Source organism: Acromyrmex echinatior, chromosome 11, assembly GCF_024713525.1.
Source record: "Acromyrmex echinatior isolate Ae372 chromosome 11, ASM2471352v2, whole genome shotgun sequence".
NCBI lineage: Eukaryota > Metazoa > Arthropoda > Insecta > Hymenoptera > Formicidae > Acromyrmex > Acromyrmex echinatior.
The window spans coordinates 10,477,640-10,495,078 of NC_141862.1; the positions used below are offsets into that span (position 1 = coordinate 10,477,640).

General features: G+C 41.6%; 1 protein-coding gene across 1 annotated transcript in view; it reads left to right on the forward strand.

Moving 5' to 3' along the window:
• LOC105148449 (neurotrimin) overlaps positions 1-17,439 on the forward strand; it is a 27,245-nt gene continuing 9,806 nt past the window's right edge. Inside the window, exons 1-2 of the mRNA XM_087410865.1 lie at positions 1-9,538; positions 14,796-14,947. Coding sequence (XP_087266991.1) covers positions 9,469-9,538; positions 14,796-14,947 — 222 coding nt within the window. The 5' untranslated portion in view covers positions 1-9,468. The remainder of the gene's footprint in view (positions 9,539-14,795; positions 14,948-17,439) is intronic.

Sequence of the window (17,439 nt, forward strand, 5' to 3'; positions counted from 1 at the left end):
TTTCTTGACATAACAAAATGTCATCGTGAAACTTGCGTACAGATATAATCTCTCTTTCCCTTCAAGAGATGCTTTATGCTTTTCATGCACTTTAATAACCTCTCGCTCGTTTTCAGGAACAGCACAGTTGACCTTGATGGATCGCGGTATTTTAACGTGTGATTAATTTTCAGCATGGCCGCGTTCGCACGTTGCGTTTTAAAGGGGAAGCAGCGTATATCGAGGTAAGCTTGACTTTCTCTTCTTTCCTATATGGTCGCAAAATATGTATATTGAACCTACGTGGCGCTGGCACAATATGACGATAAATGAGCCGTGAAGCGTGAAAATTAGGCCCGACAGCTCGCGTCCGGCTCACGTCAATATAATGTCAAGCCCAACCATTTTTGGAGTGGCTCATTACGATAATTACACCTCTGTCTGCATCCTTCACCGCCAGTCGTTGCTCCGCGGGGGTGTTATTGCTATTTTGACGAGCTCGGAGTCGCGTTGCCATGTCAATAACGGCACAACATTACGGCGCGACTTTAAAGAATCGTAGAATAGAATTTACCTTACAAACAATTGTACGCCCTCCCGATTATTGCGCGTTACTATTTATCTTACTTAACGTTGATTATATTCAGTTAATTTTTTTAATGGCAGTACCTTGTTGTCGACAATGTCAAACACGTGTAGCCAACTCCGTAAATAGACGTAAATGTCACGCTAATCGTTGTCTCGGTAATTACACCGCGTCCGCGATATCAACCACTCGAATGTCACGCGTGAGATTCGCGGAGATGAGGAGCGAATTAATGACAGTGAAAAGTGGCGCAGGTATGCAACTGAAAATAATCCGACGGCCCTTTATTCGTAATCTTCGGAGCATTTTTCATCGCGCGCCCTGCCGTTTATTCTGGAATACGGCCGCGATGGGGAAAAAAGGAAGGAGCACCGGCACGTCGTCGGGCGGGACAATAAAGACGATAACGTGGACGATGAAGAGGACAATGGTTGGGAAAGGACGGACAGCGGCAACGGCCGGATAATGGAAAGATCATTATTTTCACGAACAAAGTCCCGCCGAGTCCCTCGCGCTGTGTCGCGACGACGACGACAACGACGACGATGACGTCTACGTCTACGTCGTCTTCGCTTGAACGCGAACGCGAGCGAGCGCATCTTAATTAACGGCCGTCCCAATTAGAATGGTGCTATCCCAAAAGACGCGCTTTGACTTTCCCTCCTTCGAAACTTTATTCATGCCACAGCCTCTGTTTCCATCGTTTCCCTCGTTCTTATCGCGCTCGCGACTCCTTTCTGCTACTTGTTTCCCCGATGAACAAACGTTCGCGTAAGTGAAACGGTGACCCGGTTTCCGTCACTACGACACAATTTAACCGCGGCAACACGCCGCGTTTCAGGAAAATTGCGGAAAACGGACGCGGATGTGTTCGAGGATAATGAAAGAAAGTAGGGTAAAACCGGATATAAGCGAGTCAAATGGAGCGTGCTCGCGCTGTCTTTGGAGTCCGGCGCCAACAATGAATCATCCACAGAGAGAAGAATAGTACGTTACAAGCGCGACGACATCTTGCCCGGGACTCATTGAAGCGTCGGCCATCAACCGGTTTTACTCACGTTATTATTGGATATTTCGTCGACTCCTTTTCCGCGAGAAAGTGGACGAACGTTCGATTTTGCTGCATTCTTTAAAACCAGAAGCACATAGAAAAACATAAAGCAGTAAGCATTAAGTGAATTGGTCAATTAGAATAGAGAGAACGTAAGACAATAACTTTGCTAAACCTTTCTAAAACTTTTAAAGTGAATTGTCATTTTGAAGAATGAAATGCCATTCTTAGACCCGGTTGCACCAAACGTAGATTAACTTTAATCTCGGTTTAATTTACTCTTTACCTTTTTCTAATTCTTAAAATTAGTAAAAAATGAAGAGTAAATTAAACCGAGATTGAAGTTAATCTACGTTGGTGCAACCAGACCTTAAAGATTGAAAATTAAGTCACTCTTTTTCAAGACTGGCTCAATTTTCACTCTTTAAAGTGACGGTCTACTCCAAAGAATTTAAAGAGTACGTTCTCTGTGATTGGCCAATTTGCTTAAATTTTATGTCTTAAATTCAGTTCCACAACTCACGGTTAACTCTTAAGGTGACTCTACACAATCAATAATACGGATTAATAATATTGAGTTAATAATACTAACAGCATGCATCAATATCTTTAGTATTTTTACAATCTTACAATATTATTGACAATATATTTCACTTTACTTTTACGTATAATATCTATTATACTATGATAATCCTACACTGTTAGAAAAACTTCTTTTACATGTAAATGAAGCTCGTGGTTATAAATGAAATTAAAAGTAATGAATGATTTAACTGAAAATTAACTTATAGTAGTTACTTAAATGTAATGAACGTGTACATTAAATTTCATGAATTTTCATGAAAAATACGTTAAATTTCATGTACACAAATATACACTTTTCAGTTCAAAAATACATAAAATTTAATGTCACGAAATTAAATTCAAATTGTGTAACTTAAAAGTATATTAAATTTCATGAAATTTTTAACAGTGTAATAAAGTAATACTGAGATGTTCGAGAATTTAAATCTAGATCACCGTCGGTAATCCATCGATATTAACCGCACACAATAATATTGTATTTGTTAATATTGACAGTATTATTGACCGCGTAGGATCACCTTTAACGGAGATTCCACAAAAAGATTCCTCATCTCTTTTCAATTCTGCCATACGTTTTTATATGTTGCCATGGATTTTATTCTACAAATTTATCCACGCAAACTTGATCTCTACCTTGGGTACAAAATTGTTGGAAGAGATGCATAGTGCACCACTGTCCTATAAACGTGGCGTAATTTCAAGGCGTGGGTCGCGCGTCGATAATTTCTCGCGAAACGAGGACAGGACACACAGTTTCGCTCAGTCCTCGTCTGTCCTCTCTCAACTTCTCTGTCTTTCCTAGTTGAGCCCGCCGCGCTTCCGCCGTTTCTTTCCCTTTTTTGCGCCTCGATTTGTCAGGGGTATTAATCGTGAACGCGATAACGTCGTTGCTCGTGCTTCGTGCATGACAAACGACACCGATATGGCGTGCCTGCACGAGCCGTCGCGCCATTAAAACGGGAAGAATGTATTTATTCTACGTGTTTCATGAGCTTTCTACAAATTAACTTTCCGCGAAAATGGATATATAAACGAAGGACGAGGAAAAAAGGGGCGGCGGAGGAGAAGAAGGTAGAGACGGGTGCGCAAAATGCATTCAAAAGTTTTGCGTTTCGCCACACGTTATCCAATTATTTTCGAATCACGTACGCCCTAAATTATCTGATTCCACAGACGTAAACCTTCGTCGATTCGGAAAAATTCTACACGTGGCGCCGTTAATGAGGGGATGCGAGGAAATATTTATTTACAAAACCGCACCGAATCATTACTAAAATCAGCGTGCGCTCGTTTACTCCGAATACACCGAATGCGTTTCAATATATGTATTATAGTTGTGAGACGATCCCCTGACGATGGTCGGTTTCATTCTGCAATGTGAAACGCATTGTAACGTCTCTTCTCGAATTCGAAAATCTCACATGCCCGAACGTAATGCGATATTTCCAGTTTCGCGGTTGTATTTCCACCCATCGCGACGCTGAGTGTCAATAATGTTGTTGTTGTTGTGTACCTTGACGGCGAGATTTCATCGGACGAAGAGAGAGAGAGAGAGAGAGAGAGAGAGAGAACGAGAGAGGAGTGTCGAGAAAACTTTCTACCGCTGTATCGATACTGTTATCAATCTACGCGCCTGCGACAGTCGCGTCCGCCTCTTACCGTAGATTATCCTGATAAAAGATAAACTTCGTGGGCGATAAAACTACGCGGGAAAAAATTCGGGATCACCGTCGCGTGGATATCCGTAAAAGAAAGGACGAGGAGTCTCTCCGCCATCCCGGTGAGTAGAAAACGCGACAGTATGCACTCCGATGCACCTGCAGCTGCGTGTGACACTTACGTTCACATATTTTATAAAACTTTTTTTCTCCCCTTGTACCTACTCTCCACAATAGAAACCTCCTTTATATTATACACATAACCATTTATACATACACATAAGAACCTTTGCTTCATGTATCGTATCGTATATAAACGAAAATACCTATAATCCAGATTAGAGATCCTATAATCAAAGTCTGGACACGAACCGTTTTATATGTAGGGCCTCTCTAGTTTTAGCAAAATCACATAGAGAAAGAAGGACATATATTTACTATAGTTTTAGCAAAATCACACAGAGAAAAAAGGACATATATTTATAATACTTCATTATTTCTTTCTCTTTCTATCTTTTTCTTATCATGTTCTCTCTCTCTCTCTTTCTCTCTTTCTCTCTCTCAGGAGTTGCTAAAACATGGCAGATCAATCAAAAGTAGTTGATTCATATCTTCACTTAGCGTTTTTAATTGGCAGAACTAGTGCACACTCAATGCACCTGTTGTACATTATTCTAATCTAAATGTATAAAAGTGAGATATCTCAATTGATAAAATGCCCAATGTGTATTTTATCAAATAGCACAATAAAATGCATTGAATATTTTGCGGTTTAATTCGTTTCTATATTTTTATTAAATATATATTTCATATCGATTTGTATATCGGCTTTAAAGTGCATTGAGTGCGCATTAATTCTGCCAATGAAAAGCACTATTTCAAAAAACAATGTCAAAATGACATTAAAAGTAAATCGTATTTATTTGATTCTTTGGTTACGATTTATTTCAAGAAAAATAACTTTTAGAAATCATTTTGAAGCCATTTTGATATTACTTTGATGTTATAACTTGGGTTAGCTTGTGTTCTGGTTGGAATAACTACCGCCTGCTCTTGTCTAGACTACCGGTATTTTCGTTTGTATGTGGTGTAATACACGAAGCAAAGGTTGTTAAGGAGATCCTCAAGCTCAAGTAAGACCCTCAAGAGTCTGATCATAAGACAAACATGGCGGACGATATTTGATTTTGCATTGTAGAGTATAATAAATTATATAAGATTCGCGTTGTCCATTCTATGCACTCTGCAACACACGAAAAGAACAATTTTACTGAAATACTCAATTATAGATACAGATTTAAAAATAATTTTATTGAACTATCAAAATAATTTTGTAGAAATCTCAAGCATGATGAGTAATGGTTAACAAAATTTTTATATCCTAGCGATCAATTTGAGCGCCCTACATAATTATTATCATGATCTGACACAATTATTTTTAGATTTGTATCCAGCTAAAATTTTAGTTATTTCAGTAAAACCATTCTTTCTGCGTAGTCATTGCCGTCATATTTGTCTCGCGAAAAAACTGTTGCGTGATCAGATTCTTACTTGAAAGTACTCTATAATTATGAAATGCAACGAAATCAGAATATTTTCTTCCCCCTAACTTCGGAATTAGTATCAGGAATTTGAGTCGTAGCGTATAGCTTATCCTCTACGACGGGACGGTGGAATTGTCGCAAGCACAAGAGGGAAAGCCGGAAAATCGTTTAAGAGTAAATGACGTTTTATTAATGGCCCCCTCGGGTCCCTTCACCGTCGCCTATAACGTCGCGCCGTTAATTCTCTCACAAGAGGGACGAGTTTAGCGCACGGCACGTCTGAAAGTTTCAGTGTTTCAAAAGCGACACAAAAGCGGAATGTCCAAGCGGGAGAAGATGGAGAAAAAGTGAGAGAGAATAGAACGTACTGATAAAAAATGAATAATCGGCTCGCGCGAGAATGATCAGCTGCCGTGCTTTTTGTCGATTCTGCGACAGTTTGTCGTGTGTAAAGTTTATCGTAACCCAACGGTCGAGAGATGCATAGTTCCGAAGCCGATCAACGTTAACGTTGAACCCAGTCAGGTCGATGCACCATGAAAAGCGTAGGACTTTCCATCGGTGACACGACCCTTCGCTTTGCCTGAAGGTAAAGCGAAGGGCCATAAAAGGTGAGCGAACAGCCGATCAGTTTTCGTCTGCTTCGATCGGCAACCAGATAATCCCACGGCGTTGTTTGACCTCAGAAAAAAGCTACTATTATTATTTATCTGGCATACTACTGCTTTATAGTTGCTGCTTTAAATATAACAATAGAGCGATATTTAAATATAATATCTATCCGCATTGACATAAATAATTTTATTTTACCTATATGATGGATGAGAAAAGAAAGAGTAAATGGACCCTCGATATTTAAAATATTTGTAACGAAATCTGGAAATGAGAATTATGCACTGTATTCGTGCGCAAGGTCATATACATTTAATGCTTAAATTAAAATCTCGAATATTGCGGCTACAATTCGTGTCATTCTCAACGTATAATCATTCCCATGCTTCCACGTTTCAATTAAAGCCAAGTCGTCAGTCTGGCGCCATTCTTAATAATTCATAATAATTACAAATTACGGTGGGTTAGTATATTAAAAATGGCTATCTAAAGTGACTTGATTCTAATTCGAGAGCAGGAAGCTACAATGATTATTCGCTGAGGATAACGAATTAGGATAGCCGAAACGTTCGAGATTTTAATTTAAATATTAAATATGAATCTTGCGCACAAATTACAGCACTTGATATTCATTTGCTGATTTTATTGTAAACTATATTTTGCATGAGATTCTTGTACATTTGTTTCTTTCGATTAAATAACGTTTATGCGAAATAAAGAAAAGAAAACGAAGGTTGTAGCGTTAATTTTCCAAACTTATATAAATAAAGAGCATGTGTAGATGAGGAGACAAGAAAGTCCCAAAATAGAAACAGGGATACAAATGAGATCAGTCGATCATCAAGAAGAAAAGTTATACAATTTACCAAATACCGTCGTTCATGCAAATTACGTCGGTGTCCCGTGAACTCGGCGTGATACGAAAACTTACTTCCGAAGACGATGGCGGTTAATTTCGGCGAGCGAACACGAAAGTTGGTAACGATATTCGTCTAGATAACGTCAAGCAGAAAACCTCGTTGTCGTAAATAATGGACGTCAATCGAAATAGGAATTCGTAGAATCGGCGAATTAAATATTTATTTATTTGTTTAGCTATCTGTTAACAATAGCAATTATTCGTTGAAAACGTAAGTAGAATATATAAGAATATCGAATACAATGTGTGTAATATAAAGAATTGCGATATAAAGAATAAAATAGTAAAAGGGAGAGAAATTTTTAGACTATTAAACTTTTGTCAGTTGAATTAAAGCGAAACAAGATCAGGGACGCGTTGTATTGTCTAAACGTCTCGAAGAGCGAAAGCGGTGCAGATACGGAACGGTCCGTTGTGTCGAAGGAGAGCACGAACAAAAGCGCGACGGCTGGTATTTTTTCTTTTTTTCCTATTAAATAACCGAGCCCACTGCCACATCAGTCTCCGGGGATAAGATTCATAACCGTAAAGCGGCTTAACATTTGTCCACGATGAAGCGCGCTGGATTTCCATGGTGGGACGAAGGACTCCAAATACATTTCCGCCATTCTGTTCCAACCGGTCTACTTCAATTTCAACGTTGCATATTGCATAGGTAGCTGAGCTACAATATCCGCGAAACATTGTTTAACGTAGTGTATGAATACATATCCAATTATACAGAATACTTTTGTTAAAAATTTAATTTTCCACAAATGTAATTATATTCTCGAGAATGCGTAAACATAATTTGTATGTCATCTGGTAAAGAGATTCCTTTCTCATTACTCATTTCGCGTTTTGCGGAAGAACTGCTTTAATGTGAGAGACTTTTCAGTCACAAATATGGGAAACCCGAGCGAATCTAAGAGTTAAACGTTAGATATACGTTAGATATACGTTCGCGAAAAATTAAGAAAAAATTTCTCTTCCGAAGAGTCCGGAAGAGAAAATGTCGAAAATGTCGAAAATGTCATTAAGACCGCACGTTGAAATCTACACGTTACAAAACTATAACGAGAACGACGTAAGATGACTCCGATATTTGAAATTATGGAGTCTGCTCGCCCAAGTACAGAGAGATTCAGAGAGAAAATAAAATATGGAAATTAAGACGATGAGGGCAATTACGGAGCACCGAAGCTCTTTAATGATTATTAACGAGCGTGTGATGATCGTGGCGGGTTGGGAAACGCTCCGGTGCGCAACCTGACACGCGGTTACGGATGGAACGCGATGTTTAAAGTTTCCTTAGACGGTTGACAGGAGACAGGACGCGAGTCCGAGGTCGCGTGCCATTCAACCCCCGAGGTGAGGAGAAAGGGGAGATGACGATGTCGTGTAAGAAGCGTGAAATTTATCCGTGCTTGCGGGACGAGTAGTAATTGCAGAGTCTTGTCGCCGCATAAGACACGCATAGGAAGCCGGCTACCGGCGGTATAGAAGAAAGAAAGAAAGAAAGAAAGAAAGAGAAATGTGACAGAGACGAGGACGCGGAATGCAGGAAGAAAAATTCGGAACGGCAGAGCTGCGCGACGTGGCGCGACGCGACGTGAAGCGGAGCGGAGCGGAGTGGAGCGGAGCGCGCAAAGCCGTAGGATGGAGCACGGGGATGGAGAGAAGGCGCGCGGCGGAAAAGGCAGAAGGCCTCGAGGAAGGAGGAGGCTGACTGATCGCCGCCGGAGTAGAGGAGAGAGAGCACGCCTGCGCGGAATCCCCGGGCGGGCGCGGGCAGTGCCACCGGAGGCCCGGCGGTTTCAGAGCTTCGCCCGGGACGACGAACCACGGACGAGCCGAGTACGGGAAACCCGGTCGCGTTTCACAGTACGACCGACCGATCCACACCGAGTATACCGTGCGTCCGTAGAACGAGGGGTATAACCGCGGAATAAAAGAAAGGGAGGTGGGGAGGGGTGGCCCGATTGAACGCAGGCAGACCGCTTCGTGACCTTGGTGCGCGCGACACTTTACGTCTTCTTCGGGAGTAATAAAGAAAAATTTTATCGGTTACTAATCTCTTGCAACCACGGTTCAGTACAAGAAGGTATATACTGGTGTACGGTGAACCTCGCGCGCGAGACCGCCCACAAATTAGACCCTCGTACCTCGGCTTCGTTCCGTCACTTGCAATCGCGAGTATCCAACAGCGAGATAATGTGATATATCAGAGTGTTTTGAAAAGAAGGAAGAGAAGGGAAGAGAATAAAGGAAACGGAGAGTAAAGGAAAATCGGTGGATGCACAACAAGAGCGCAACGGGGGGGTTGCAACGAGAGGGTTGCAACGACGGGTAACGCGGGAGTATGCGCGGGTCCTGGTAGCACCGGCTGCTGTTGGAGGATGAACGGGACGACGACGGAGGATTATTAAGTGGAGGAGCGCCGAGAGAAAGAGGTGCATCGCGGTGTTCCATGAGATGTCAGTGGACCCGTTATCGGGGACAGTTACGCCGCCGTCGTCGTCGTCGCCGTTGTTGTTGTCGTCGTCGTGATCATCATGAGGAGGTCCTCCTACGTCAACTACTACGTCCTGTGCCTCGTGTGCTGGATCCTACTAGGCATTACCGGTAAGCCTCATTCACGGGGAGATCCCACGGCTTGTCATACAGTTTAAAAAAAAAACATACATTTCCACACTGTGACGCGGATCCATGAAACAGATGGCGGCGTCGAGATATCAGGTCGAGGCTCCGAGAGGAAGATGCTGTCAGAGGGGGGGATGCTGTAAATAGCGATTACTCGATTCATGCGATACACGTAGATAGACGGGTGGTGATCGAATTATCGAACATCATCGTACAATTTACGAGGAGGCGGGGCTCGCATGGAACTCGTGCCGCGGATGGATCGATCAGATTTTGGGGTGTAGCAGTACGTTGCATATCCTCTCCCTCGCGCCCCGCATGCATTTACGAACGTACGTACCGCGCACTCGTGCGCGTTTCTCCCGCTGTCGCGAATACCGGCGGATACCGAGTGTGGAGATCATACAGGAGGGGAAGGATCGAGGATACGCGAGAATAGATAAGGACTACAAAGGACGGAGACGACTAAGGGGGGGACGCAACCTCCGGTCCCGGTCCAGGACCGTATCTAGCGCCACCCTTGTTTGTCGCGCCGCAGCATTGTGCCTCTCTCCACACTTGTTCTTTCTCTCTCTCTCTCTCTTCTCCCCCCCCTCTCTCTCTCTCTCTCTCTCTCTCTATCCCCTTTTCTGCTTTTCTTTCTCCCCTTCACCCTCTCGACATCCTCCTCTTTGTCCACCACTCTTCCACCCTGCGTCTCTGCGGGATCAGCAGCGTGTCGTCTCGATGATTCCATCATCACGGGATGAAGACGAGGAGAGAGACGAACGCGTTCCCCCTTTCCTCCGTGGCGTCGTTCAGGGACGTGTCTATCGATTTCATCTCGCGCGGCTGCATCACCGCGATGCGGTCGCGCTTTAAAATCCGCTGAAACAGGAACGTCACGGCGTCGTTCTGGAAAGTGCACTCATGCATTCTGCGAGTACATGTTATCTGCGAGAGATAGCTTAGCTACTGCACTCGAGACATCTCGGTGGGAAGGTACTGGATGATTTTTGCATCTCTTCTTTAAACATGAGTTCGATCCAATCTTTCGGAAGCGGAAAGCTTTCTCGAGTAACTTGCAAGAAACACCAATTTCTAGTAGAACTGTTCCTCTGTCGAAGGTAACTTGCCTTTGATTGTAGAATTCAGTCTGTTATGAATCATAAATCGAGATAAGGAGAGATAAGCTCTCCTTTCGAGTGGAGTGCGGAGATCTTTTACTACGACGGAAAGAAACGAGAGACCAACTGTAGGCTTACCTTCTGAAAGCGATTTCTCGATTGAACAGACGACGCGAATATACAATTCCTCCAAGCGTATCAGCGTTTAACCGCGATGACTTGATCATTCGATGAAGTATCTGACGCGTTTCGGGTTGCTTAAGGAACGTTCTCGCTCCGTGAGCCTGCCTCTTCGGCGAGGCGTGATCAATTCTGGGATCCAATGGAGCACGAGCGGAAAATCCAAAGCGCCGATCAAATCGGATTATCGCCGTCGAACTCGTCTGCGTTCGTAGCCGCGCGGAAAAAACGTCGACTACGACTGTCGGTCGATGCAATTGGTTTGCACGGCCGTTCGTCGAATAATTACTCGAGCTCTTGTCTAAGGATCGGTGTGTAGTTTGGTTCGCCTCCCCTCCCCCCTCGCTGGCAGTAAACCACTTGGAAAGTATGCTAACTGCTCTCAACTACGAGAGAGATACTACGAGGAGTTTGTAGTTTCAGAGCTGGTAATGGCGGGTTTATCCCGACATCACTCTCGCCGATACATTATGCACTTTCGATCCGTATAGTACCTACTCGCGCACAAACGCGTGCAATGGTAGAGTGCGCTACACAACCGCTGATTATACTTCGCCACGGTGATTAACCGTTCGTTCCCCCAGAAAACGGAGAAGTTCGACGTGCCTATCAACGCGGCTGGCGCAACTCGGGGCGTAACTACTGCCTTGAGAGATGCTACAGCTCCTTACGCGAAATCGCGTTCTCGTAGCACTTATGAAGATTTCTCGACGCATAAAATAAATTTGCAGACGTTGATGCAACTTCAACGAGTTCGCAGACTTCGCTGAAAACGTTTGGGAAATTGCATCAAACTGATCAAATGAACTAACACTTTCTAGTTAATTCTCAGTAATAGATTTTATATATATATCAGTACTATACGAAACTAAATTAAGCGTTAAGAACGGAAGAAGATTATCGTAGGTGTATTTCATATCTTTTCATATCTTTAAATCTTATTTTAGGGAAAAAGAATCGGAGCGACCTCGCAGATCCGTGATTCTATTTCGATGTAAGTCCGTATGTGTCGTGTGGGAATTATTATAAAATCATATCACGTCGGTGAGAAATAATCCTTCGGAAGCTAAAAAACTGGGATTTATGTGGTAGTTTAGCACACGATGACGTCGTAAAACTGCACGGGCATGCGTACGTGTTGTTCTGACAAAGTGGGAAAGGAAACAGCAGCCCTGCCGGACGCGGCTCGAGTCTCCTCCATACATCGGACGGCATTGTCTCTCGGGAAATATACGATTTTAGATCCGCCTTCTGTTTCCGAGAAATTTACTTCTTCCGTGCTCCCTCCAGCCACCCGCGATCACGTCCTATCACGCTCGATTACGCGGCAGGGAGACACCTTATCGCGACTTATTGCTGCGTGAAGCGGAATAGATTTATAAAGCAATACTTTCTCAGATTTTTTATAATAGTTTTCATACCTTGGCAGATACTCTCGGAAGACATCACTCCTATTGTTTTACTCTAACGTTTTCGATCGTAGCGGATTTGACCCGCTAAAAAATGAGTTGGATTGATAGACCATACAACGTTCATTAATCCAATTTAGATCGGTTCAAACCCGCTACGGTCAAAAACGGTTATAACACTCTTTTATTCAGAGTGCCGCAAAGTCGTGCCTCGATAGAAACGATGATCAAAACGATTCTACTTCATTCTCCCCTTCGTGTCTTTTTATACCTTCGGTCTATTTCCTCTTCAGTGCCCTCTTAAATAATACACAACCGAGAATATCGTGTCGCCATTCGGTTTTTATCGGAATCTTCGTGGATAAACGTGATTTCCACGCATCCCTCGGGAATTATGGGAGCGACGCAAACCGACTTACAAAACGTCGACATGAATAATGCAGACGCCAAGTCGTCTCTCGTATTTATGTCCAGCGCCTACCGCGATAAACATAAGCTCCTTCAGCTATCCATCAATGAGCTTAAACCCTGGTGCGTTACATTGCGAAATTACATGCTTCACGTCGACGTACGTCTCGCCGCGATAAAACGTGTCAACTCTCCCTCTTTCGCTCAAGTGCTTCTTTGCTTGATTTAATCTCGAGATAAATATGACTGTATTACGCACCCCTGGAGGAACGAGATCGCGCGACTTTTGCGCAACTCGCCGCACGTCGACATGAAAAATAGGTTCGGGGCGGCGTAGGCAGCATCTAGCGAGCGCCTATTTGTGCCTCCTTTCGTGGTAGGCAAATGATCCCAACTCGGTGGTGAGGGTGCAATCTCGCGACAAACGATAGGGGCGCGTGCGCGCAGCTGCGCAGATTTTACATCCCTCAAGATCGAGAGGATCGACTGTGTACTGGAGAAGGACCGGTAGCAGCCCCCAGACACGAATTCGTGGCACCTACGGCACATTTGACAATACACCACTCGTAGCCGCGTACTGATTGCCAATCTACCTCTCTCGGTTCCCACGGAAACGTGTTGGATTTGTCGGCTGCAGGATGCAGTTTTAACGTTTCTGGGACGATGTAATTTCGAATGTGAAGGATAGAGGAAGAACTTTTTTATCGCGGCGATTTTAATTGCGAATGATGATCGAATTCATCAATCGCCTTTCGAACATTACACGGATCGTTGCGATAAAAACAAATAGAAATCTGAAGAAGAATTTAACTTCAGAAACTTGATTTTGCGATCCTTTGTTTGAATTTTTCGCTCGGAAAGAAAACAGAAGGTATTATTCTCTCTTGAAATCAAATAAAAAATTGATCGATAAAAATCCTCGGCACCATTGTTTACCTTAGCTCGTCGATTAGTCATCGAGATTAAATTTTTGATTCATTACTCTACAGTTTGATTGAAATAATAATTAGCACCGTTGCAGCAGCTGCGATTTTCATGCGCATAAGTAGAACAATCGATGCGAGATAAAGCCGTAATAGAGTGAGGTTTGCCTGTACAAGCGATTTCATATTTACTCCTTATCTCGTCGCGCGTTTATCGTACTGCTGATCTTAATTAAGCGTAATTATCACCAGCTTTGTCATTTGTCAAAGTTTCGGCGAATCTTGATAGCACAACGACATACGCTCGCTTCTTGCTTGGGCGCCTTCGCGGAATTAACAGCATCAGCTATAAACACGATTCTGCTAATTAGCAAAATAATTAGTCGCATTTAGTCAACAAAGTGAAAGGTATAGAAGTAGGATAAAGTAATGGCCACAAAATGTAAATTCCGAGCGAGGAAAACATCTCGAAGCAATTTATTAATTAGCATCTTAAACGTTTCAGTCTGATTCCTCTATACATAAAACATTTCTTTGTCCTAATTGAGGTATTCATTCTTCGCACTTAGCTGGAGGCGCCGGTGAGTGTTTCTCAAATCATGGTCACCGCAACTGCGCTATGCAAATCCGGATGAACATCCGTGGGATTTCACGCTCTACCGATCGAACCTTAAGATCGGATGTAATATCGTCAAGGTCGTTGGAACGAAGCCCACGTTGCTCTTTCCCTCTTTCCCCTTGAATCCTGATCCGCCTTTAGATTTCCCAGATCGGAATCCCCGGGATTAGTATCCATTTCCCCCGGGCACGGCGCGGCACCTCGGTGAGGTCTACTCCACGATAGGATTTATTCCGAATAGCGTCGCGAGGGAGCGAGCGAATACGGCACACGAATGCGAAATAGTCCCTTCTCCGAGATCTGGTTCGCCTTATTATTCCATTGCGACGGGCTAACATCGCTACCTCCATGTTAATTCGCCGCATAACGTGCCGACGCTAGGTAAGTTATACGGACGTTTTAAAGACGCGTCGTTGCGATAATTCGGGTATTTCATACGTTCGCGACGTATCGTATTTTAGCAAAAGAAATATACATTTCCGTATTCTCCGCATTGCGCCGTTTTTTTTTCCCCCTCCGTCTCCGCTCTCTGATCGCATGTAAACGGCACCACCGTGACACACGCGAGACATTTTTCTGAACACGTTCTTTCAGGGGTAAGTACGAGATCTCATTCGCTGGTGAAGAGATTTGACGGGATTTACACGGGGCCTTACTTCGACTCGAATACTCCAACGAATATCACGGCGCAGTTGGGCACTCATGCTTACCTACCGTGCAAAGTGCGGCAGCTTGGTAACAAATCAGTAAGTTATCTGATATCATATAATCCCAAGCAGAACAACGAGTCACGATAAGAATGACATTAAAGCGAGAATGACATTAAAACGAATCGGAAATGATTGAAAAACGATCATTTTGACGTCATTTTGATATCATAATGACTTGTTGTTCTGCTTAGGATAAGTCTGTTTTTTATATTCCTGCTAGACTACATTCTCTTTCTCGCTCTTTCACCAAATATCAAAAATATATCTATGTCACTTTAAATTTCAAAAGTGTACTCTAGTTCAGCCACAGAAAACAGACCTAATAACAAAGTTTCAGCATAAAAAGGCCAAAAATGAAGAGAACGCTCTCTTCTCGGTGAACGAGTGAATATAAACACAGAAAGAAAAATTAATCTTAATTACGTGAGACGCTCACGGCAATTTTTATATCTTGTGTTATAATCCTCGAGGATTGTGAGGATGTAAGGATGTTATAATTTCATATATATCAATACAACTGTCATCGCGCTGTCGGTTTGATCTAATATTTATTCTTGTCATAGTCTCCAATTTTTGATAGAAAGAAATTGCCTTACGCGATATTGATTACGTGTATTGATTACAACTTGATTTATTAACGAGCATATTTGTCAAATAACATAATAAAGACCAAATTCCTGCGTGACAGTTACAACAATGGTACTCTATTTGACATAATGACAACGCTTAAAAAAATGCAAGGAAAAATTGTTAAAACTGATTGTGAATCGAGGAGATAATTTCTTTGCTTTCAATCTCTGCTAAACTGAAAAGAAAAATTAATTATCATAATTTAGCTCAGTTACGATAGTGATAGTTACTAAAGTGTTTTAATTAAATATATTTGGTTAATATAATCGAGAGATTTAATAACTATTACTAAATAGTTTAACCGAATTTTAGAAATTGTTTATAAAGCTAGATGATTATTACCAAATCGTATAGATAAATGTAATCAAACGAATTGGCAAATAAATGTAGTTAAATTGCTTACTTACTAATAAGTACTGAATAATGATATTATGGTAGGTATTACTAAATTTATCATAAATATCAAATAATTAGTTTTTTAATTATTTGATTTAATGAATATAACTAAATTGTTAGGTCTTAATTATTGTATGATTTGATAATAATTATCTCATTCGGATTTATTTCGTTCAAAATTATTAATAATTTGCTAATTACACTCAGAGAAAACGAGGTATAAGGTATGTTTTTTTTAGTTGAACTTTTGCATAGTTCACCTTTTCTTTTTTTCTCTCTAACATGAAAAGAAAAAGAGGAAAAATGAAGTTCAGTTAAAAAGGACAGACTTACAATGTTAGCATTTACATAGACGACTACTTGCTTAAGCTTCAGTCATATAAACTTGATTGCATAAAAAGCTCAACTAAATTTTACATGAGAAACGATACTATTTAAGATGACAGTCCAGGAATATCCTGACGATATTTATAAAATATTTTAGGCACTTATTTGCTTCAAATAATCTGATAACTATTATCAAATCACTTAATAAATCTTCGTATAATTTGATTATAATCAATACGTTTAATATTATTAAATAATTTGGTTTTAAATACTTAAATTATTTAATTGGACCAACTAATCGTTAATTATTTTATTTTTATAAATATTTAATAATTATTATCAAATTACTATTATTACGTTTAGTAATATTCATTAAATATTACGCCAGTACACACAACAAAATGCATTTGGTAGCTATTACTAGATTTCTTTCTTAGTATACTATTCCGTTATTCACACGCGGACAAGTTAATCTACACGCATGCGTTCATTCAGCGCTATTTTATTATTAACGAACTACCAGATTACGATCAACGCATCAAAGCGACGTCCGGAGTTATGTCTATTATCAATCATTCGTTTCACTAATGTGAAAATCGCCGACCTTGGACAGCGATTATTTCTATCAAAAGGTCACAGATAATAAAAGGTCGTAACTAATATATTTCAATCGTTATCGCGTTCTATTTCCTCCATGTCGGATAACTGTCGGCGACAGATAGCCCGCCCACGTGTCACGAGCTGTTAAATCGTCCTCCATGATCGGCATTCCCTTTTATCGAATCAATTCATCCCGTTAATAAAACGCCAATCTGCTAATGATTCGCGGTTTATTCCGCTTTCTTTCATTAAGTCTATTCGCGTTGCTTTGTATTTTTTACACTCAACATCTTCTTTCTCTCCCTTTAACGTCAAAACACATATTAACCGGTTCATAGTCCGTTCATAGTCCGTTCTTATTTTAAGACCGTCTTAAGTAATGTCTTAAGACTCTAATGCGATCCTCTGAGTCGCCTCAAGATTAAACTTAAGACAATCTTGAACATAAGAACTGCCTATGAATACCGGCCTCTGATTGATTCGTGACATCTTAAGACTGTACTTAAGACGGTCTTAAATATAAGACTATGAATATCGGCCATTGATCTCCTTTGAAGTGCAAAAATTTCAGGGGA